The sequence below is a fragment of the Raphanus sativus genome, chromosome 6, assembly GCF_000801105.2.
Source record: "Raphanus sativus cultivar WK10039 chromosome 6, ASM80110v3, whole genome shotgun sequence".
Taxonomy (NCBI): Eukaryota; Viridiplantae; Streptophyta; class Magnoliopsida; order Brassicales; family Brassicaceae; genus Raphanus; species Raphanus sativus.
The window spans coordinates 2,830,958-2,855,666 of record NC_079516.1 but is presented as its reverse complement, the minus strand read 5'-3'; the positions used below and the strand labels follow the sequence as shown (position 1 = coordinate 2,855,666).

The 24,709-nt window shown below is 33.6% G+C and overlaps 5 protein-coding genes across 5 annotated transcripts; 3 read left to right on the top strand and 2 right to left on the bottom strand.

The window, feature by feature from the left end:
• Positions 1-1,880: 1,880 nt before the first annotated feature.
• Positions 1,881-4,571, bottom strand: LOC108812723 (BTB/POZ and MATH domain-containing protein 4). The gene is made up of 4 exons (XM_018585060.2): positions 4,134-4,571; positions 2,840-3,191; positions 2,474-2,756; positions 1,881-2,394 (listed from the first exon to the last, which is right to left on the bottom strand). The coding sequence occupies exons 1-4, from the start codon at positions 4,499-4,501 to the stop codon at positions 2,063-2,065; spliced, it is 1,335 nt and encodes a 444-aa protein (XP_018440562.1). The 5' UTR covers positions 4,502-4,571; the 3' UTR covers positions 1,881-2,062.
• Positions 4,572-7,547: 2,976 nt separating this feature from the next.
• Positions 7,548-11,176, top strand: LOC108812724 (LOB domain-containing protein 20). The gene is made up of 2 exons (XM_018585062.2): positions 7,548-8,054; positions 10,655-11,176. Exons 1-2 carry the CDS (start codon positions 7,638-7,640, stop codon positions 11,057-11,059), a joined length of 822 nt encoding a protein of 273 aa, XP_018440564.1. The 5' UTR covers positions 7,548-7,637; the 3' UTR covers positions 11,060-11,176.
• A 524-nt stretch (positions 11,177-11,700) lies between these two features.
• LOC108812725 (uncharacterized) lies at positions 11,701-16,361 on the top strand. The gene is made up of 8 exons (XM_056989552.1): positions 11,701-12,078; positions 12,269-12,542; positions 12,609-12,921; positions 12,998-13,139; positions 13,275-13,433; positions 13,532-13,646; positions 13,727-13,913; positions 13,984-16,361. Exon 8 carries the CDS (start codon positions 14,958-14,960, stop codon positions 16,359-16,361), a length of 1,404 nt encoding a protein of 467 aa, XP_056845532.1. The 5' UTR covers positions 11,701-12,078; positions 12,269-12,542; positions 12,609-12,921; positions 12,998-13,139; positions 13,275-13,433; positions 13,532-13,646; positions 13,727-13,913; positions 13,984-14,957.
• Positions 16,362-19,731: 3,370 nt separating this feature from the next.
• On the top strand, positions 19,732-21,560 carry LOC108809400 (co-chaperone protein p23-2). The gene is made up of 6 exons (XM_018581543.2): positions 19,732-19,870; positions 20,438-20,618; positions 20,706-20,862; positions 20,970-20,998; positions 21,091-21,136; positions 21,279-21,560. The coding sequence occupies exons 1-6, from the start codon at positions 19,866-19,868 to the stop codon at positions 21,311-21,313; spliced, it is 453 nt and encodes a 150-aa protein (XP_018437045.1). The 5' UTR covers positions 19,732-19,865; the 3' UTR covers positions 21,314-21,560.
• Positions 21,561-21,723: 163 nt separating this feature from the next.
• On the bottom strand, positions 21,724-24,484 carry LOC108807485 (putative disease resistance protein At4g11170). The gene is made up of 4 exons (XM_018579772.1): positions 24,006-24,484; positions 22,232-23,339; positions 22,057-22,155; positions 21,724-21,963 (listed from the first exon to the last, which is right to left on the bottom strand). Exons 1-4 carry the CDS (start codon positions 24,482-24,484, stop codon positions 21,724-21,726), a joined length of 1,926 nt encoding a protein of 641 aa, XP_018435274.1.
• Between the last annotated feature and the right edge of the window lie 225 nt (positions 24,485-24,709).

The following is a 24,709-nucleotide window of genomic DNA, read 5'->3' as shown; positions in this document are numbered from 1 at the left end:
TAAAATTATTTATCCTTATTCATTTTAATTGACACTATTTAAGATTAATACAACAGGAGTGTATTAACTCTGATTTGCCATATAATAGTATCAAATACTATTGTATTATTTAAGATTATTATAATGATTATATAGTCAAATTAATCATATTTAGATCATGGTTTTATATGTTTATTATCATTTTAGTTTATTTTCTTTAAGTTCATATATAATATATGAAATTTATCCTATTTAAAATAACATAACTCTTAGAATACCTTAAATATAATTCATTGCATATTAATATTGTTAATAGAAAAAAGCCTACTCTTGTTTCATGAGATATTATTATTGTTTATCCGTCACAAAAAAAAGAGATATTATTATTTATCCACACCTCAATTTTAATACATTTACATGGTTCTTTTCTCTTAAATTTGATCTTCAAATTATATATTAGTATTATCATTAATTGATACTAGGGCTGGGCAAAAAATCCGAACCCGAAAAATCGAACCGAATCTGATCCGAAAAAGTAGCACCGAACCCGAACCGAAATTGATTAAATATCCGAACGGGCTCAAAATTTCGGTATTTAAAGAACCGAAACCGAACCCGATCCGAACCGAAATATTTTGGGTACCCGAATATATCTGAAATAAATTTATATAGTTAAATATATACATTGTTTTTATATATAATGTATATTAAAAATATTAAAAATATATAAAATACCTTTAAGTTTTCCAAAATACTCGGAAAATATATGCAAATAGTCAAAAGTGAATGTTTAAAATAGCTAAAATATACTAAAACACCAAAATAGTTAAATATCTATTGATTTTTTATCTAAATATTCAAAGAAAACCAATTTATATGTTAAATTAAGGTATTTTGACATATATGTTATGGAAATTTATATGTAATATATTATCTTTCTTATAGATTTTGAAAATTTAAAGTATATAATAAATTTTAAAAATTTAAAAACATTTTAAATGGGTTATCCGAACCCGAACCGAAATTTAGAAATATCCGAATGGGGCTGAAATCTTTGACCCCGAAAACCCGAAACCCGAATGGACTGGACCGAAACCCAAATGGGTACTCGAACGCCCAGCCCTAATTGATACTACTTAAATTACAAAATTTTAATTTGGTTTAAAACAATAATGTCAAATATTGATGTATTATCTAAAATAAAAAAAGAACAATAATACAGAGCCAAGTTGATTAAGTTTTCAATCATGGTTTTCTATGTTTTATTATTATTTTAGGTTTTTTCTGTTTACATATAATTTTGTGCTTTTTTGATATTTAAGATAACATAACTCTTAGATTATACTGTATAATTTGTTGTATTATTAATAATGTTATTAAAATCATTAATATTGTCATTAAATTAAAAAAATATTTTTTATTTTTTCTTAATATTATTATAGATGATATAAATAAATATAGTTACCTAATAGTCTCATACAACTAAGTATATTTGAAATGTAATTTAATATATTTCAAATAAAAACATAAGTTATTTTACAATTCTGTGAATGAAATGTGTCATTTGATTTTTTAATATATTTTCTGTATTTATTTCAAAAACAAAATTGTTAGATAAATACCATCACTTATAACTGCTTTTAGGGAAATATTCTCATTTAGTGCACTTGCAAAAAAATTATTCTCGTTACTCCACAATATAAGATTGAATTTAAAGTTGATTGTTGTCATTAATACACATGATATAAGCAACTATAAATAACTAATACAATTGAGTATATTTGAAAACTTTATTAAAGTTGATTATTCTGCTAACTATTGACGTAAAAATTAAAGTTTAATCTAGGTATAATAACCCAAATAAGGAAACTAAAGACATCCTTATGGATATATTACAAGAAAAATGTCGTTCAAATTAACAGATTCTTAGTAATATTTGATGATGAGTTTGTTTAGTTTATCAAAGTGACTCCAATTATTACACGACATATAAGACGACGCAAGACAAACAAACATCTCAACACCAATCTCTGATCTGGTCCTTGGATTCTCCTTTTGGAAATTTATTACTCTTTTTATTTGCTCAATCTTCTGCCATGGGGTCATCGTCATCACCGTTCTCGTTGTTGTCATCATCATCATCATCATTGTTTCTACCGTTTGCATTAGCGTTCACAACTTGAACCCAAACACTCTGGCTTCTCTCTGCTCCGTTGACCTCTCCCCATGTCTGTTGTTGCCTGTTTGTATCAGCTCCACCGTCTGAGAATTGCCCCCACACGCTTCTCGTCTTCCCTCCTCCTCCTGCTCCTCCGCTTAGCTCCTCTTCACACCCCGCAACTGTTTTCAGAAGCTCAGACTGAAGTGATGGGCAGTGTTCCCTCAAATAGTCAAACCCATCTGACCTCATCACAGCTGTAAAACATCAAAAAACTTGAGTTTAGTACTCAGTTATGAGAGACAAAAAGGGACAAGAAGATCATATTTTCATTACCGATGAGATTCTCCGCTGCGAATTTCAGACAAACGGATTTCAAGGCAGAAGCATTGTAACGGTCAGCAAGAGCTAAGATATTAGCGACGGAGTCTACTGAGATATCCTTGCAGAGCACAGACTCGCACATTAAGCTCAGTCTAGGCAACTTGTATTTATCAGCGGCTCCTAACAGCTTCGCAGCTAATGTATCTGACGCTAATGGACCAACAGAAGAACCAGAAGAGGATGCTGACTCCGCATCTTCGATGAGAGCATCCTTGTATATGTAATGAAGCAAAGCCTTCAACACACAAAAGCAACAACAACAATCAGAGAGATAACGAGATACACTTACAGTGTGTCATTAAGAGAGAGAGTTAATACCTTGAAAACCTTTGGTTCCATGTCGGTAACTTCGACATCACGCTCCTCCTCTTCTTCACCCATAACATCGAGAAACTCGCTTTCAAAGACGGGAGACCGAGCAGCAAGAACCAACCTGTGAGCACGGAACTTTTCACCGGAGACGTTAAAGGTTATATCTGAACCGTCCTCGTTCTCGAGAAGCATTCCGAAATGAGATCCAATATCAGACGCAGGGACGTGAATAGAATGTAAGCGTGGGCAGTCTATCTCTGAGACCACAACTCCCACGGTGCAGTTAATCTTCAGACAATCGTCCTTGAGATAATCAGATGCTTCCAGCAGAGTTCTTCTAAAAAAGCGTTTGTATCCCCTGTAAAGAATACATTTGAGTAGAGAGATGAATGAGGGAATGATGATTCCTCTGAAAATTAAACAAGAAGAGAAGAACACAACTATGGTGGATTATTACAAAACTGAATGATTCCTTTTCATTACCAAACAGTTAACTACCTATGTTTGGGTTCTTTCAAAGTCCAAAATCAAAAAGCCAAAAAGGCATCACATTTAAGACCAGACTAAGGCTGATCTAAGAGGGAATGATACGATACTAAACAAGCAGAGAACAAGATACTAAGGTGGATGATGTAAAAAAACCTGAATGATTCCTTTTCATTACCGAACAGTTTAACTATGTTTGGTCTGTCAAGTCCAAAATCAAAGACAAAAGGCGTCATCTTTAAGACCAGAGAAAGTTTGATCTAAGAGAGAAGGATTCCTCTGAAACTAAACAAAACATAGAACAAGAGACACTATCGTGGATATATATATATGGTTCCTTTTCATTACCAAACAGTTAACTATATGTTTGGCTCTTTCAGAGTCCAAAATCAAAAAGCCAAAGGCATAACCTTAAGACCAGAAAAAAGGTTGATTCCTCTGAAATTAAACAAGCAAAGAACTAGACACTATGGTGGATTATTATTACCAAAACTCAATGATTCCTTCTCATTACCAAACAATTAAATTATATTTTTGGCTTCTTTACATTACAAAATCAAAGCCAAAGACATGACCTTCAAGACCAAAACAAAGGCTGATCCAAGAGGGAATGATTGCAGAGAACAAGACACTAAGGTGAAAGATGTATAAAACTATATGGTTCCTTTCTCATTACAAAACAATTAAACTATGTCTGCTTCGTTCTAGTCCAAAAATCAATCACTTTTAAAGACGTTGATTCCAAACCCTAACCACAAAAAAAAAGGAGCTAAAGACAAAATCATCAACAAGAGACGGAAGAAGAAAAACGAACCACATGCTACCACGATACTTGAGAGTATAAGGCCCACTCTCAAGCGCACGATCAAAATGACTATGAACCTTATGCTTCCCTTTCCCACTCTGATCCAGCAACGACAGCTCGAACAACGCCCTAACATCGGTCCCGTCGCTAGCCAACGCGATGAAGACGGAGACGTAGGCGGAGTTATCCTCGGGGTTCTTGCCGTCGGGGTAGAAGTAGATAGCCCACTCGTACCCGCCGACGGTGAAAGTGTCGCTGGCGATGTGTTTCCCGATCCCGATTCCTTTGGCGAGAGAGTAGCCTTTGATCGTGAAGCTGTGGGATCCGTTTATGGTCTGCGTCACCGAGAGAGACGTCGTCGTCGGTGGTGACGGCATTCTCCGAAGCTTCTTCGTCGTCGGCCCTTTGTTAATTTTTCTCAGATGAATTTTTCTTTTGGGAAAAATATTTTTTTTTTGTTTTATTTAAAGTCAGACACGAACGGTCCGATGCGGACCAATAAAATGACCCAATTTAACCGACACTTAACCACATATGTTCGGTTTGAGAAAAAAAAAGTTTTTCTTTTTATTATAAGAATTTTAATGAAACTATAATATTAGTTTATTAGACTTTGTTTCTGGTTTTTCTTTTAGTGTTGTAATTGTAATTATGTTTGTAGGATTCCTTATATAATTTTTATGAGCATTAGATAACAAAAGAAAACTATACAATATAAAAAAAAATTCCATGCAAACAAATGAAAATATGTATTTTTTTTTTGAATAAGACAACATGTTATTTGATCAAACACTATCTCAATTAAATGTTTCTGATAAATTAAAATATATAAATTGCTTTATGTTTTTTTGGTATTTTAATGAACCAATAAAAAATTCAATTCTTATTCTGGCTAGTAATCAGTTCTTCCGGTGTGGTAGTTTGAACAGTTAAACTATCTCTTGAGCTCACTCTACATTTATCTAACTTACACAAATTAATTATCCCTAATTTCTCAATTTTCCATTTCATGCCGATCACGATCTCTCAAGAATGAGTGGTGATGATTTATGTTGAGTCTAGTGGATATATGAGTCAGGAGAAAAGATGTATATGAATGTGGTGGAATGATATTGTTAGTGCTTAACACTCTCAGTAGGCACGAAGGAGATAGGCAATGCATGTGGATTTGGTTGTGGGTGCGGGTTATGTTAATCCATACGGGATCACTCAAAATGAGATTTCTAGTCTGAAAATCGTTAAAAAAAATGAGAGGAAAGTTTACACTTCTAAGCTGATCAACTCATGAAGAAAGACCTATTCATCTGCTAATATGCAGATAACATTTCTATTATTTGATTCATCCCTAATTAATATGCAATAATGAGGCTATCGCAAGGAACACACATTATTAATTAGAAGTCATGATGTTTTGGATTTCATAAATACATATATACAAATAAAATTTTGGTAAAATAAGGAAGTGAAATGAAAGGGAAGAATGTTGTGAAGAAAGGAGCACGACAGACATGAAGGTTGGTTAGCTTCCAAAGAACTCCACACGAAACGGTCAACACGATTCTTGTGCCTCTCCTCCCTCAGACATAAATACGTACTTACACATCACACAAACGTACGTATCCATACGTATACGATACTTAATCAGATGATACGAGTACACAATTTGTTATTACTAATCATTGTAATTGGTCACTTACAAATCTTTTGATCAGACAGATAGCCTCCAGCAGTCTACCATCAACTGTCAACCAAACCTAACCATAACTAGAACATGATAATTTAAAATAAATGTCATCAGGTTAGACTAATCAGGTTATGTGCTCTGAAATTGATTTTGAGATTCCCCAACGAATTATAGCTAGATCAATGTGTATCGCAGGTGGATCAAAATTTTATATTTGTTAAAAATTAATGTTAAAAATTAACATAATATATTACAATACATATTTCGACTACATGCACTATGTTATTCCGTCTATTTGCTACTCCGTTTACGATTTGATTTTCTTATCATATGTGGCATCATCAAATTTATTCATTTTATATATAAAGACAAGTGCTGTAAACTCATGCGTATATGATATCAGATGCTAATTTAAATTGCATCTACAGGCTTAAACTCCAAATTGTTGTATGATTATATTTTTAAAGAAAATAAAGTGTACTTCATGCATGTATTTTTAATGAAATATAAGTCTTTTTCACTCTTTTCCTAGCAACTGAGTATACTTTTTGATTAGAGTTACTAGACTTAAAGTATGCTAACAATCCAAATTATTTAACTTAATTTAATACATATCCCCTGCCATGCATCTCATGTTAACAACTTCCAAAAGCTTTCCCTTTTTGGAACGTTTATTAGTACTCTTCTTTTATGGTTTAAAAGATATTAAACTAGGGATTCCTTATATGATTTCAGACGTTTATATTTAACGTACGCATTTCGGTAAGACGTTTGTCAGGTTAGTGCTAATTAAGATGTAAGGCATAAGAGCAGCTCCATCTCTGAACCCCATTTTTGGGTTCATAACTTTTTTTATTTATTTTTTTGACTTTAAAAAAAAAAAATCAACCAATCGCGGGTCGCCACGTATGCATGGAACCCGTACACAGTGCTAGAGGCACCTCTTGCAAAAGAGGTGAGAGAGTAAAGTTTAAAAAAAATGGATTTTCTACTGGGTCCCACCGCTTAAGGACTCACTAAGAGTCAGCGATGGAGCTGCTCTAAGCATAACTAATATACACAACTTTTTTGGGTAAAATGTTAAGCTAATATAACTTAGCAAAAAAAAATGTTAAGCTAATACTCTCTCTGTTTTTATTTATAGGTAGTTTTAATTAAAAATCTCAATATTAAGAAAGTTATTATGTTTGAAAAAGTAGTATTTAGTATACAATTTCAACCAATAATAAAAATGTATGTATTATTGTATTGGTCAATCAATTTCTAATTAATGCAAAAGTTGCTTTGAATTATGTAAACATCTTACATTGTGAAACAATTTTTTTGGCTAAAACTACCTATATAAAGAAATAGAGGGAGTATATACAACTTAAAATTTAAGAGACCACATAAAAAAAAAAAGAATAGTTCAGTAATGAATACTAGCTAGTACACACACACAAACACTCTCTTTGCACGTGCACATAGCATCACACCTTCTTCCCATTTATACTCTCTTTCTTGCACCTAACCATACGTTTGGTATAAAAAGAATTCGAATTATGAATAATTTAATTGCATATATAGCTATTATTATATTATGCCAATAGTGATGGTATTCCAATAACAAGAAATTACTTCTCTTTAATTTCAAAATAACAAAAAGGAAAAAAGAAACGATTACCCCATTCACCTCGACCTCCTTCATGAAACAAACGTGGCCTCTTCCATTTTTCTACTTATATACCCACATTTACACATGTACATTACATTAACATACATTTATAGATATAATTTGTTCACAAGAAACACTCATCAACTAAAACTAGTTAATTAATGCTTGTTTGGTTATGGCTGATCAGCAGCGATCTGGCCACAACTCTTCAGATTCTCGCCGGAAATCAGCAGCCGGGAGACGAAACTCACAACATACTACGACGTCATCGTTAGCTTCCAGCGGAGGAGCAATGGCGACAGCTGCAGCGACGGGGACAGGAACGGTTTCGCCTTGTGGGGCTTGCAAGTTCTTGAGAAGGAAATGTGTTAGTGGATGCATTTTCGCTCCACATTTTGGGTCGGAACAAGGAGCGGCTAGGTTCGCGGCGGTCCATAAGGTTTTTGGAGCTAGCAATGTGTCGAAGCTGTTGCATCATATTCCGGTGAACCGTCGTCATGACGCTGTAGTTACGATTTCATATGAGGCTCAAGCTAGGCTCTCTGATCCTGTATATGGATGCGTCTCAACTATCCTTGCTCTCCAACAACAGGTGAATTACATAGGATAGAAGATAAAAAAAAATGTCTTATTAGTAGTTTAGTATAGACTTATTCTTGGGTTCACCCCTAGAGTGAACCTAGAGGTTCACCCAACCAATAAGAATCACTCATTTCACAATTGATATCTTTTAAAAAAAGGAAACAAAATATTATCAAGTTATATTATGTTTTTAAAATAAAAAATGTTAAAAATAAATAAAAATAGTAATATATGCAAAAAGAAAAATTTAAAAATATTCTAACTCCGTGATAAAAACCCTAAACCCTAAACTCTAAACTAAAAACAATAAACACTAAATTTTAAAAATACCAAATCCTTAATCCTAAAAAGAGTTTAGGGATTAAAACTAAAGGTTTAGTATTTTTAAGATTTATTGTTTTAGTGTTTAATATTTTTGATTTAAAAATTAGGATTATCCAGGTGTTTATGGTTTATCCAAGGGTTTAGGGTTTAGAGTTTATGATTTAGAGTTTAGTATTTAGATGATGACGTTAAAATATCTATTTTTTTTGCATATACTAGAGTTTAAGGTTTAGAGTTTAAGATTATCCAATGGTTTAGCGTATACCCAAGGGTTTAGGGTATACTCAAGGGTTTAGGGTTTATAATTTAGGGTTTAGAGTTTATTTTTTTGATGATGTTAAAAATATTTTTTAAATCATTTTTTGTAACTATTATTATTTTTATTTATTTTAAAATCATAATATAACTTGACAATATTTTGTTTCCTTTTTAAAAAAATATTAATTGTGAAATGAGTGATTTCTATTGGTTGGGTGAACCTCTAGGTTCACTCTAGGGGTGAACCCAAGAATAACTCTTTAGTATATTAGCTTTTAAATGAGCAAAAATGATATTATTCAAGGAGCTTTCGAATTTTTTTTTTTTTGCAACTAGGAGCTTTCGAATTTTGTTATCTAGTAAAGTTGGTAACGGTTAAAGTTGACGATTTGCGTATATTTGAAAGTTTCAGATAAACAAAAACATAAAAAATAATAATAAAGATGCATATAAGCCTAGTATATTACAATACTACAGGAAAGTAAAAAAAGTTCAGTAATTATAATTTGTTTTGATTCCCCTTGAGAATTTGCTGGTTGCAGTAAAATTTCTTCTTTTAATTTCTTCACATATATATATGTACAATTCAAAAATTTGACAAATATTTCTCAAAGTTGTCAAAAATAAGAGACAAACTAGATTGTAACCCGCACGTCCGTGCGGATATATATATATATTTTAGATATTAAAATTGACAGTTTAATGCTAATTTTTGAAGTTTGGTGTATATCCACATCAGATTTGGGTTCGATTTCTCCTGGGAATCAAATTATCACTATATGATCCGTTTAAATTTGAAATTCGATCCAAGTAGTTAACATGGTGGGCTGTAACAGACAATTGATCCATTCTTTTGTATTAGTCGGAAGGCATTCCAAATTTGGGTTAACCAAGTGTGTGATAGTCAATCTACTCTATAACACTAAGTGCGTTCTCCAAGACTGATTGAATCAGCCGATAGAATAATCAAAAATATATAATTTTAGATATTATCGTAAATTTTTTAAATATATGATTTACAATTTGGTGTTACATATTATATAATTTTAAAATCTTATTATTTACATTTTTTACTCTATATTATTAATATATAGTAATTTGTTCATACATTTTACCTTGTTATTAATTACTACTACATATTAATATTATTTTGAATAGGATAGAATAAATTCATATATTAAAAGTTATTAAATGTTACCACATATTTTTTTGTGTTTCATTATAAAAAATTATATTTTAGCACATATAACTTTATCTTTTGCAAAATTTGGACTATTATCATTTTGAGTTTGCAATCTTTATTTTGAAATTTGTATATTTGGTCGGGAGAAATTTGGAAAATAATACAACTATTTTTGAATTTGAAAGATTATATGATTTTGGATTTTTGTTACTAAATTATATATTTTGGATTTTGTAAGATTTTTTAAAATTTTCTCAACATATTTTTCATAACTAAGAAATTAAAATTTTATAGTTAAAACTTATTTTTATTAATATATTTAAGGAATTATTAAATTTCTAATAGTATATTTTATAAATAACATATGAGTTAAAGATTTTATATACTACTATAGTTTGTATATAATCATTTATAAATAATATATTCCCGTGAGTTTTGAAATAAATAAAAAATAATATATAGTTGTAGATATACAGTTAAACATGCTAAGAATTTTATATTTGTACAAAAATATTACGTATATGGTTTAATATACACCCGTCCATCTAGAATCATTGTATACTATAATTAGTCGTGCATTGATAAGGTCCAGTTGCAATTTAATGGCTTTGGTTTAGTAGATGAAGCACTGGTTTAGTGTTATGATATTTATATAAGTAACATTTAATTAGACTGTAACATTTTTGAAAGAGTCCAAAATTTAAATGATGACTTAAAACAGTAGATAAAAATTAGGACACTAAATTAATAGATTAGATATTTCGCAAGTTTTTTTGTCTGCAAAATTATTTTACAAACGTATAACAATAAAAAAAAAAGTCATTTTGTAACCATGAATATATTAGGTGGCCTCGCTACAGGCGGAGTTATCAGTGGTGCAATCACAGCTAATAAACAGCAGAGTAGCAATGGCTAACGTTATGCAACAACAACAAAATCATCACCAACAACAACTGGTCGTCATGCAACAACCCGAATACTCCAACAACTCATCAGCCTCCACCACTCTTGCCGGAGCCGCCATTAACAGTTTCTCTGCGACGGCAGAAGCAGCCGCAGCCGTCAGCTATGACGTCATGGTTCCTGCTAATTTAGAACATTCGTTGCAGCCTGTGCCACGGCATCAGCTAGGTAGCGGAAATCAACATGAAGACGAGGAAGAGAGCGGTACTGATTTTTCGGTGGCTGTTGGATCGACGGCGTTGGCTGCGGAGGTTATATTTCCGGCGGAGGGTTTTCACCGGATATGAATATATAACTGGCATGTTTAAGTATATATCTTCCTCTTTATAATGTATTATGGTATCTACATACGCACGTATACAGTGTAGTGGTATACCAGATATATGAAGACTTGATGTGAAATATTTTAATGAGATATATAACTAGATTATTGTTTTAAAGGTTTAAAATATTATTTTTATTTATAAAAGACAAATTAATTTACTATCCGCTATAAACTAACTTAGATTTTTGGTTCAATAAATTTTTCTTTATATTTTCTTAATTAGCACTTATGATGAGATTTAGTAAAATTATCTAAAACCACATTTAAATTATGTGAAACATATTGTTATAGACACCAAAATAATATAATAAAAAAATATGAGTGACAAATTTCAACAGTTTAATTAATGTGTATATACACTGAATCAGATGTATGCCCAACCAGTCACCCACAAAACTATATAAATAGGACAAAAACTAATAAAGTTGTAAAGTTTTGATGTATGCGGCATATATATGCCTGCTTTATCTATTTATATAAAGTACAGTTCTCTCACTCCAGGATGCACCACGTCAGATGCCAGCACATAAACTAGACTCCCGACGGCGCGACACGTGTCCAGATAACCAATCTCCTGCGTTTCATTAATAGGTGCCAGCCCGTTTATCATCTTAGCCTGCATGAAACGCTGCGTTTTCCTTGAGGGTTAGACCCATGTTCTTCTTCGTCTCTCTAGAGCTCATGGCGATTAGAGTTCCACAATCGTTCTTTCGTCTTCTTCCTCACTGTACGAAACGATACCAGTTACCTAATAATACTCTTAAAACCCTCCATTAATACATCACCCACGATCCTTCCCTCTAAGCAATACAGTAAACTTATATCCAGAATATAGCTAACGCAGTGATCTTCCTTTCCGATCTGAGGACCATACGATGCTCATCCACCGTTCAAGTCAGTTTGCTCTGCTTCTGGGAGGTCAGGAACGTCCGACGCGTCAGCGAACTCATAGGATTCGATATGTTGCTGCTTGATTCTCAGGTCTGTTATGTTCCCCCGCTTGAGTTTTAAATTTAAATGTTTCAGACATATTCATTCCTTATTACCAACAATTCCTATTTAGAGCTTCGAAACTGATTGGTAACTGTTTTAAATATTTTCCTGATTATATATAGATCATCTGTCGTGTTGAATCTTTACTAACGAAATCTTCTGATCATTTTATGTTTAGTCGACCATGATGCCGGCGACGGTGAATATGAACCGGCTTGCAACTCACAGCCCTAATCTGAATACGGTTTCACTATATTCCCTAGCCGGTTTTGATGTGCCCCGATGTAATCGGAATTACCGACTGTCGGACTCCTCTATGATGTTTTGTTTCGGAAAGTCTACCTCTTTTGATGAGATAACCGAACCGGCTATTCCGATAGGTGTGGAATCTTTTCGGTTCCGTAATCACAGCGAGCTGCTTGGTCTTGCCAGCACAAACTCTCAGCTTCCAGGTACTGGTCTTCTTCTCTGTAAATTTGTCTATCATGATTAGTTATTTAATAATAATCATCCCACAGACATCGTCGGTGAGATAGCTGCCGTGAAGAGCACTATAACCGAACCTCTGCAGAACAATAACCGTCTGACGGCAACCATTAAAATGGATAAGTTACTAATTGTTCCATATTTATCAATTTAGATTCTAATACTGGTTGTCTACTTTAAAAAGTATTACATTTTGATCACTTTTTATGTAAATGTTATCAGTGATGTTTCGGTGACTATGAGTCTGTTCGACTCACAGGCTGTCAAGCTCCACAAACAACTTGAATAATGGGTGGTGATCCAAGGGTTCTGGTTCCAACCAGTATCAACCCAAAATTGTGGGAGGTAATTACTTGAACTTAACATCACTTAGTCCGCCTTTTAATTATTCTCAGTACATTTACAGCATTTTATTTTGAAGGTCGTCTGTTTCTGAATGCTACTTCAGGCACACACATATATTTTGACAAGGAAACCACCGCAGGGGAGAATTATTCTACAGGCTGGTTGCCCAATACACCGGGTTTCCATCAGCAGCTCAATTGCCAAAGAGCTACGTCAAGGTAGAATCTCTGAGCATAGCTGAGCTTAATGAATTTGTCATATCTGCTTCTTCTCAAGTATAGTAACCATATATTATGATTTGAAAAGAGAATGAACTGAAGTTAAAGTTTGCTGCTGCTGGTTAACGAATGTAGGAGATTGATTTCATCTGCACCGTGAAGGTCACTGGTATCAAGCTTAGATAATGGATGGTGTTATGTTTCTTACTCCAACCGCATCAAGAAGCTCCAACACACTGTCTGAGCTTTCACCTGTCTGCATTGTACTAATACTAATGCTGTTGGTGTCCTAAGGTATGTACCATTTGTACACACCTTATTTGCATTCATTAATATTGGTGTCCATGCACATAGTCAACTTTGAGATTTGATACGTGTTAACTTCCTGCTAGATATCGGGTGGAGATGTCCATTGAAGATGAAACTGCTGAAGGCCTCTTTGTTTGTTTTGGCAGGGTTATGACAAAACTGAATAATACGAGAGCCTACGAAGCTGACCATGTTTTGGTATGTTCTTACTCCGCCTGTCATGTTTCTTTTTCTTGAAATTTTACTCATAAAATTGCCTTCAACCGTTGCTTCCTCAGGCTGGTATGGTTTGAACCCGGAGGACACTCAGGCACCTCCATTTGTTGCAGGCATGGAGTGTAGGGGACCTAGACGTTCCAGGTCAAGGTCGGTGCATACAACTTCACTGCAAACCATCAAACCTTTATGATCTCCCGCATCCTTAGTGAAGGTGACCGTATGCTGCTCCATAAATTTATTGGCAATGTAAGTTCCATGTTACAGTCAGTTAGCTTCACGGTATGCAGATATTAACAGGTTAGTTTGGTCTGAATAGGGAGGCGATGATGACAATGGAGACAACAACAGTGGTGCCATCTCGGTTCGTTCTAAGGTGGAGACTGGTGGTAGCAGTCAGGTGCAAGGATCCTCGGAAGTTAAGAAAAATGGATCCTTTTTTTCCCCTGTTTTGTTGACAACATGGTCTTTGAATCTTGGTTATTTTATGTTTGTTTACAGACAAGCTTTATAAAATCTAGAAAAAATTGCCAAAAGAGAACATAAAAACAACTACATTGTCCCTTTGCCATAAATCATTTTTTGGTCTGTTTTGGACGTAGATACCCTTGAATAACTTTAGAAAATCATATCAATTATTTTAACAGTCAGAAAAATATGGAAAAATAATCAAACTGTATATAAACAAGTAACTATCATATGAAAAATAATTTTATAGACTAAATATTATTATATCAAAATATCATACTTTGATCTACGGACAGAAGAAAACTTAATCTACCAACTACGGGCCGTAGATAGTATATTCATTAAATAACTTAGTTATCTACATCTGGTAGAACAATTATATCTACCAATGTACACTTCTCTACCATCGTAGAAACAATCAGCTGCCAGTAAATACATTTCTACCACGGTAGATTTGTTCAGCTTCCATTTCCCTTATTTCTGGATTTCGGTTGATTTCATTAACTATGTTTTCTGATATATCTACTAATGTTTGATTGGCATTTTCTACCAAAGTACTATATTCTACCGTGGGCGGGTTATGCAGCCTACTGTTTTATCTACTGTCTACGGCCGTAGAAGGTATATTCTACCAAGTGCGAAATGTATATTTTCCTAAAATATCTCTAAAATCTGTTGAGAATATATTTTAAATAAATATTTGCCTTATTTTTCGTGTTTCCTAAGTTGGTTTTTTTTAAAAAAACGTGTTCTCTTCTTCATCCTCATCGATCTCTTTTTTTCTTTGGAAACCATCAAATTTTTTTGAATTTCTTGGTGAAGAAGATGCATATTTATGGTTCTTGTGGGATGTGGAAGTTTGATCCCCAAAAAGGGTGGGGATTTGATGTTGATATGAAAAAACGAGGCAGAGTACTAGTTTTGGAATTGACAAGTTCCTTTGAAGATCTAAGGGTTATGGTTTTCAAGGATTTTGGAATTGACGAAAACGATGTCGAGCTTGAGTTAAGCTACCTACCTATGGAGTTAATCGGCACCATCGACTGTCCCCCAGTTATCATTGAGAATGATAGCCAAGTCAAAAATTTTCTTACATATGTACGTGGAAAACCTTCGACAAGGTTGTGTGTGTCTACTTCGCTTATGCATGGGAACAACGACAGCATTGGCGTTGATAAGGAGGAATCTAACTCGCCATTCAGAGAGGTCGGTGAAGCTTCCTCGGTTTCAGCTAGAGATGAGAGTGGTAGTTCATCTGATTGTAACGCGAACGGCTCAGAAGAAGATGATCATCTCGCCATACGTGGAAAAGAAGATGATAGGGGGAAAAGTGTTCGATTTTCTTTGATCGATGTTGTGAAGAAGGGTGAAACGTTTCAAAACAAGTCGATGTTGAAAGCAGCGTTGGAAATGTCAGCTACGAAGCATAACTTCGATTACAAAGTTGTTAAATCGGACAGAAAACTTTGGTACATTCGATGCATTGACAACCATTGCAACTGGAGTGTTCGTGCTGAAGGGTTATCAGGCTCCACATATTTCATCATCAAAAAATATGTGGCGGATCATACATGTGCTGCGTCGAGTATGAATAATGGTGGTCGGATACCTTCTGCAAAAACTATTGGCAGTATAATAATGCATAGATATGATGGTGTGAAAGAAGGTCCGAAGACTAATGATATCATACAGATTATGAGAATGGATCATGGATGCGAGATATCTAAGTCGTTAGCATGGGATGCTCGTGAATTTGCAATTCATGTGGTTCGAGGTATTCCGGAGCAGAGTTTTGGAAAAATTCCGAAATATTTGTACATGCTGAGGGAAGCTAATCCAGGAACACAGACGTTTTATGAAACTGATGTTGATGGTAAATTCCGATTTCTATTCCTTTCGTTTGGGCAATCAATACGAGGTTTTCACACATCCATGCGGAAAGTTCTTGTTGTTGATGGGACATTTTTGAAGAGCAAGTACAAAGGAGTATTACTTGTTGCTACAGCTTTAGATGGAAACTCTAACTTGTATCCTATTGCATTTGCGGTTGTTGACTCAGAAAATGATCGATCATGGGATTGGTTTCTGAGACATCTAAGATCTTTATTCATATTTGGATCGCTCAAAGACTGCTTGAAATGGAATATGATTCGAAATGTCCGTTTCATAGCATTTTACTTTAATATAATATATCATAACATGAGACTGTACGTATACGTCACTATATAATCTTATACAAATTGTTTGATTGATCTACTATATCATTAACAAATAAAGCTAAAAAGAATTGGCCGAACAATAGGCGACTATCAACGATTTGATAGTCACCTGTTTATATGACAAGCTTATAGTAAACATTGTTAAAAGTATAGATCTTATCATGCTCACGCCCGTTGACCATTGGTTCACGTAATTTTTTTGTTTGAAACAGGTTCTGAATCTTAATCTTCATAATACTTCCAATCAGGTCAAGTAATCTTTTGTTGAGAACAGATTTGGAGTTTTACTCTTCGTAATACCTCAGTTACAAATAAGAGTTCAAATGTCCCTCAGAAATACTGATGGTGACATTATAGTCGAGGCTGAGATCATGACTGGGAAAGATGCAGGAGCAAAAATACTGATCCCTCAAATACAACTCTCTCATTTTGACACCATGCATCCTTTCACGTTATGTTGATGCCAATATTCATTTGAAGTATCTATTTATCTATTTTATAATATTCAAAGTTATAACGTATAATTTATTTATTTTATTCCATGTATATCATTAGTTTTAAGAAGAAAATAAAAAAATATTTTTAATTGTGAAACAAATACATAATTGAGAGCAGAAATATTTTTACTCTACTAATTCCAATCTACTGTAATTTTAGGAAAATCTATTCACCTATTGTTATATTGTTATTATAGCATACTTATATTTTTAAAATTTATAATAAAATAAATAATTAAAATAAGTTAAACATTAAAATAATTTTATATACTAATTTATTTATTCGCCCGCCCGTAGGGCGGGTTTACCCTAGTATCTTAATGAAATATTATAGTTAGTCTCTTGTTGTTGTTTTTTACTTTATATGCTAGCTAATACTTTTATCAAGTCCTTGTTAAATTTCATCCGTTTAACTGCATTGTCTAAATGCTCGATTAGTTTTTTCTTTTGTTTTCCATTAGGCATCAAAATGATTTACCTAGAATGATGGTGGAAACATTAAGGTATTGAATCTTAGCTTCCTTTATAAACTTTTAGGGGTTTCACAAATTGGCCTTTGGCCCGACGTATTCAGCAAATTAAAGAAAAATGGTCCAAAAATTGTATACTAGCATACTAAATAAACAGATGATTAATGTTCTTTAGTTAGTTAGCACTGAAAGAAAAATGGTAAGATCTCTGAAATCGTCTTTTATACTTTAGAAAAATGTCTTTGAACTCTTTCTTGTCCATTAGATAGATGTTAGTTAAAAGTTTAAAGGATATGACAATTTACAACATGAAATATCTGGTTATATATAGAGACGTAATTACAAGTAAATTATTTAGAGTCTAAAAATGTCCATTAGTAGTTAGAACTACGTATTGGCATACGAAATAATAAAAAATATTGTACATATATTTATTTGTTCTTGGTCAATTATTATTGGTTACTAATTTGTTTGCCTACAAAACTCTCTCTTTCTTTTCATTAAATAGTTATAGATTACATTTTAAATGTTTTTGTTAAAATCAAATATTTAGATTACAAAATTTGTTGACATGCTCTCTTTTAGTAAATATTAATTTAATTTACAGTATAATATCTTCTTGATGGATTATGTCTTTGAGGGAGTTAACTTAAGATGTTTGCATTAGAATATATTTTCATGTTTTTGTTTTTGAAGACTGGCTTTCAATTTTCATGTTTTTTAGTGTTCAAGTGTTACACTCCCAGAAGAAAAATATCAAATGTTATTGACGAGGAAGTTCTTGGTATTGTTCAGTCATAGATAATTGTATTCTTTGTAACGAGTAGAGAGCTATTTCATAAATCTTAGAACTTATTTATAATGATTTTAAAAGAAATCCACAAACTCTATATTGAGTACTAGTTCTCATAAATAGTTGTTAACTTCGATATCTCATTAAGAGAAATATAATCTCTTATCACACAAGAGAAAAGCTACAAACATGTAATAAGAATATCACCTACCAGACCTGTTTATTTTATTATCATTATGAATCAAATAAAAGATACAAAAATTATGCAGTATATATTTTAAAGCGATACAGAATCCCAGTTGAAACAAGTCATACCAGTTTTATCACGTTTATCACGACAAGGGCCACCAACAAAAACGATCCAAATGCATTCTCTACAAACTCCAAGCTTACTTCTTGGGTTGTCATCTCTATCGACCGTAAAAATAGCAAATGTTGCGTTATGCTCAGGCCAGTTGAAACTGCAAGTATACCTTGTTGTTCTACGGAGGTTGACATGAAAACTGAAATCAATGCTACCTTCGAATAGGACTGCTCTTATCCCCAAATCTATCTCTTTGTTTCTGCAATGCAAGACCAGTGTTGCTCTTGTGTTAATTCTGTTAATAATCACGATATGTTTAGGTGCAAACGGTAATATTCCATCGATGGACGAATGGTTTCCAAAAGATGATGACGTTTTGAGGATAAGTAGAAATGAGAATAGCATCCATTTCATTTTCCAACTTGAAAAAAAGATGAATATATGACATAACTCCTCTTTTTGTTTTGAAATTAGTATTTATAAACATATTACAAAATTTTAAGTTTTGTATCGACGTAGTATTAAAGAAAATGTTTACAATCTAAACATGCATATCCATTAGTTCTTTGTTTAATTACAAGCATCCAATTCCTAATAAAACATATAAATATTTATTACTTATTACTGAAAGCAAACATGATAAAATCTCTCTCAAATCGTCTTTTATACTTAGAAAATCATCTTTAAACTCTTTCTTGTCATTAAATGGAGTTTACTTGAAATTTTAGAAATGATGTGGCAAATAAACAATATGAAATGATTTGGTCATATATATCAACGTAGTTATAATTATATATTTAGAGTCTTAAAAATATCCATTGCTATCTAGTTAATTACTAGCTTAGCAAATAATATATATATATACTCCGTATTATTTAATTAATTATTATTGGTTACTAGTTTTTTTTTGGTGTGATCTCTTTGTTTTTTCATTAAATATATTTAAATATTTTATTAAAATACTGTTTTCTTGCAAAATTTGTTGATATGACCTCTTCTAGTAGATGAAAATTTAATTACACAAACTGGCATATATTTAAATATTTTTATTAAAATTGAACATACTGTTTTCTTGCAAAATTTGTTGATATGACCTCTTCTAGTAGATGATAATTTAATTACACAAACTGGCATAATTATGGAAAAACCTTTGTTTTTGTCAACTATGGAAAACACTCAAACAGAAATCCAATGACAACAATGAAAATATTTTTTTTTCTTTTAGGATAAAAGTGTAATATCTCTATAGTTTATGGATCTATATGAAAATAATCAAAAACTGTGGGGGCTGATTGTTAGATTCCTTTGACCTTTACCTTTACCTTTACCTTTGTTTCACTCCAGAAGAATCTTATTACCCTAAAAGACTCGTTGAGTTCACTCTGTCTCTGTCGCTTGAGCTTCAGCGACGCTCTTACATCCGCCGTTCACACTTCCCGATCACTAAAACATGAGGTATGTGTTTGAGATTTACCAAAGACTAAGACTTTAAACCAGAAGATGAAACTGATTCAGTTTGGTGTTATAATCCACAAAACAGTTTTGGTGTTGATTTGTGATCTAAGATATATAAAGTAATCATCTTTTAGTTAGTTTACTAATGGGTTTTGCATTAGAAGATTACTTTCATGTTTGTATAGTGTTTAAGAGTTAAGCTCCCAGAGGAAAAGCTCGAACCTTGTGATCCTTCAGTCATAGAGAGCTATTGCATAAATCTTAGAACTTTGTTATAATGATTTACAAAGAAATCATCTTTCACTTGATCAGTCCCTCTGTAGCAATCTTTCTCAAAGGTTGCATTTTGATGTGCTTCAACAGTGTTAATTCTGTCTGAAGCACTCATGCTCATGCCTATGCTTCTTAAAAGTTTGGATCTTTTAATTCTACTTATATTAATTGAGTGTTGAAATTGGTCCACAGAGGATTCGAAGTTTTGTTCTGTTTTGGTTATGATTTTATTGTGTCGTTAGGTGGCAACAGAACGGTATAGTTGAAAAGTGTTGTGTTTTGTCTTGTATGTAGTCATAACCCGGAGGTTCTTTGGGCACAGCGTTCTGATAAGGTTTACCTAACCGTCGCCTTACCTGACGCAAAGGACGTTTCAGTCAAATGTGAGCCTCAGGGACTATTCACTTTCTCTGCTCTTGGCGCACAAGGCAAGCTCTTCGAGTTCAGCTTGGAGCTATATGGGAAGGTCGTGCCAGTAAGTGCCCATTTCTTCTCCCTTTAAATCATAAGAACTAGCAACATACTTGTTTTTTACAAGTGTCCTATGTTATGTATGATGCAGGAATATAGAAAGAACGTTGGGCTAAGGAACATTATATTTTCGATTCAGAAAGAAGAGAGAAGCTGGTGGCCACGAATCTTGAAATCAGAAGAGAAGCCTGCGCCTTACATCAAAGTAGACTGGAACAAGTGGTGTGATGAGGATGAGGAAGTCAACTGTAAGTCCTTACAAACTTATAAGTCAATTTTATACGTATTCACATCATCCTTGGTCATAAGTTGTTTCTAACTATAGAGTCTCTATTTTGGCTTTCTTTGTTTTCAGCTGAAACAGCCTCTGATGATGAGAGTGCAGTAAGTGGATTCTCATACTTGTTTGTTTCTTTCTATTGGTGTTTAGCTAAGCCACTTCGGCTAATTATTTTTTACCTCTTTTTTATTCATAGTTTGTTGATGAAGATTGTGAAAGCAGCGATGATGATGGATTGCTTTGTAAGTTTTCAACAACCTTTAAACCTGGAAGTAGAGACTAAGTAAAAATTGATTGAATGCAAAGTTTTAGTGCCGTTATTATACTCTGGACTGTTTGGTTATATGATTGATCTTGCATTAAAACTTTGTTATTTGATATCAGATCTTCCAGATCTGGAGAAGGCAAGAAACAACTAGCTAACCATCAACAACCAACCAACCAACTCTGTTTAGGAAGCTGAAGAAAAAAGAAGCCAAAAAGATTAAGAGGTGAAGCAGAGTTGTTTAGGATGATCCTGTTTTGCTTTGTACTTCACTAAAACCAAACACATAGTAGTCCATGCGGTTTACCTCTGATTTAGGTTTGTTTAGGGGAGTCATCTTTAGTCTGAATATTGTGACACACTTTATCGAATGGTTAAGGCTTAATAGGTTTGAAATTTCAGTATTTGGTTCCCCCAATCATCATCAACAAACAATTATAAAAATAGTAATACTAATAAGTGAAGAAACAGAAATTGCATTAAGTCAAAGATACATATAATACGACTTATAAGCTCAGTCCCAAATCAAACTAGGGGTCCAAAGTTTCAACATTATGAATTAGTTTACATGAGCAAGATATCTGGTGAGATGTCTCCTACCTCCTTGCAACCCTCCACAGAGCAGTTCACCTCTTTGCTGGTGGGTTTCAGATTCGAAAGTCTCTTCTTGATTTTCCAAAACGGATGTTCAAATGCAGCAGTCGGCATACTCATGATGGAAAGAAAGGCACTGCTTAGGAGAGAAAACATGAACCAAACCAAGTTACTGATTCCCTTCCAGACTAGCTTGGCCAATTTGCTCCCCTGCAAGGCATGCATGTCATAGGACATGAATCTCAGTGTAAATGACTAAAGTTAATTAGGTAGCTAACACTCATGTATACTCTCATGACTAACCTTATCCACCATATCTCTGCAGAATCTTACAAGTTGTTGATCATGCACTCCACTAAGGGCTTTCTCATTTGTGAGGCTGACTAACACAGCTCCAGTGCCCTGAAAAATACCCATAAAAGGCTAATCAGTTGACTGAAACCACATTGAGTGAGGTGCTATAGATAAAAGGACTTACAATATTATCAGCAAGAACATGGTACATGTAGTAAGCACCCATCAAGAACCGGCATCTCATAGACAAGTGAATAGAGTGTTTATGAACAATCTCTCTGCCCATCTGTCTTAGCAACCGGTGCATGATAATGAGTTTGTCATTCAATATACTTATAAGAGCTCTTCCAACAAGAACACTAAGTCCATATTCGATATCTAAACCACTGTTTCCAAGAAACTGTGTGACACAATCAACTCTTTTGCCTTCAAACAAACACGCAATGTGGAGAAAGATAGCTTTGTCTTCATCATCTAAGCCATTGTAACCAACCATTAGTACTTGTTCAATGTCCCTATTGAGACTGGTTTTGATCCTAGGTAGTTGAACAGTCCACCTGCTCACGCTCTTCCCGCGCAATGCTTTGCCAAGAACACAGAGGCCTAATGGAAGATGACTAGCTAGCTCTGTTACTTCAACTGCAAGGTTCAGATAACCCTCTGGGGGAGCACTTTTTGTAAAAGCAGACTGAGAGAATATCTTTAGAGCTTCATCTTTAGATGGGAATTTCACTTCATATATATGCTTGATCTTATGTGCTTCCAAGAGATGTTTATTGTCTGTCGTCACGATGATCCTACTTCCTTTACCAAACCAGGGAGGTCCATTTGCCAAAGCTTGTAGTTGCTCTAGCTTATCCACATTGTCAAGAACAACAAGGACTTTCTCATGCTTCAACCGTTCTTGAGCTGTACCTAAATGGTGTATTACCATATCCTTATGGTCCAAAATCTTTGAAAGAAACTCTCTTTGCAACCTCAGCTTTAATGTATAAGTGTCAGAGTCACCACCACTTCTGTAACTTCTCTTAACATTATCCATAAAGAGGCAGCGCTGGAAATTTCTTGAAATCTGATTGTATATGGCTCTTGCTATTGTTGTTTTGCCTATCCCCAGGGGCCCCCAAATCCCAACAATCCTTGTTTCATCTGATTCTAGGCATAACAGTGAAGCCATCTCTGCTAAGTGAGCTTCAATTCCAACTAGATGATCAAAGTCCCTTGATGATGTGAAGTTCAACTCGTTAGAAACATCTTTGGCAATCTTTGAGATCATATCTGCTTCACTGTCCCTGAGAAGATAGAAACTTTGGTTCCTCCATCAAAATGTTGCACAATGAATCACATAGATATTATAAGAAAGTATCAATCAATATACAATATAACTTCATAAATTAATAGTCTTTTAGTCTAGTTGGACTAATTTAAAATATGTCATAATTCGATAAGAAAATAAATTTTTGAAAAACTTGTATGTAATTACATGATACCAGTGTAAACGTAAATTAATAGTTAATGCATATAAAATTTATATAAATATAAAAAATATGCTGTATAGTTAGTTTTTTTTACATAGTAAAGTTTATCTTTAATTTTTCTAAACATTTCAAAATATTTTAATGTTATTTGTCATTTTACATCTAAAATGCATCTACATTTACATTTGTCATTCTACATCTAAAATGCATCTACATTTACAGTAAATATTTATATACACCAAAATAATTGAATAATAACAACACAAAATGCGCATCTATAAAATTAATCAGTACATATACCATCAAATCATTTTTACATAAAAAATACATTTAATGTACATAAATCTTAAAAGATTTTTTTTATAAATTAATAAAATATCACAGTCTTAAGTATTATTAATTTATAGAGTTTTTTACTGTAAATGCATTGTTATGAGATAATGATTACAAATGTTTCAAATGGAGAGGAGAGGATCAAACCACTTATGTGAATCTTCTCCGAGTATGTTTGCAACACTAGTCAAAGCTTGCTTCCATCTCTGCTTCTGCTGTTCTGTCTCTGTCTCACAAGTCTTTCTATATTCCATTCCAAACTCTCCGGTCTGTTTTCTTACATGAGACGGCTCAACGTCATAGAAAATTGTCATTACCGTTTTGCCAGAAGCTTGCCAAGACTCCATGATCTCAACTAACTCCCCCAGAGTCCAGCTCGATGAAGCGTAGTTCTTAGAGAGGATGATGAGGCAGATTCTTGATTCTCTTATAGCTTGCTTGAGTTCAGGACTGAGGGATCTGCCTTTCTTGATCTGACTATCTCTGAAAGTATTGATTCCCTTGCGGTCAAATTCATTAAACAAGTGGCTGAGAAACTTTTGACGGACGTCTGGACCTCTGAAGCTTGGGAACACATCGTATCCCCCCTGAGGAGAGACCAAAGAAGAAGAAAAAGAAAAATCCATAAGAGAGAATAAAGAGATATACTTTTGTTTTTCATGTAACAAGTCACAGTCATTCACAACTACTTATCTTCATCCCATAATGTCATTGTCAAACACATCGTTGACATTGAACAAGTCGCATTACTGTCTCTTCAGACGTGGAGGCGTGTCTTTAGAATATAATATATGATTGCTTAGTCTCGTTGCTTGGAAGATTCCTTTGCGGCTAGAGTATTAACCCTCGAA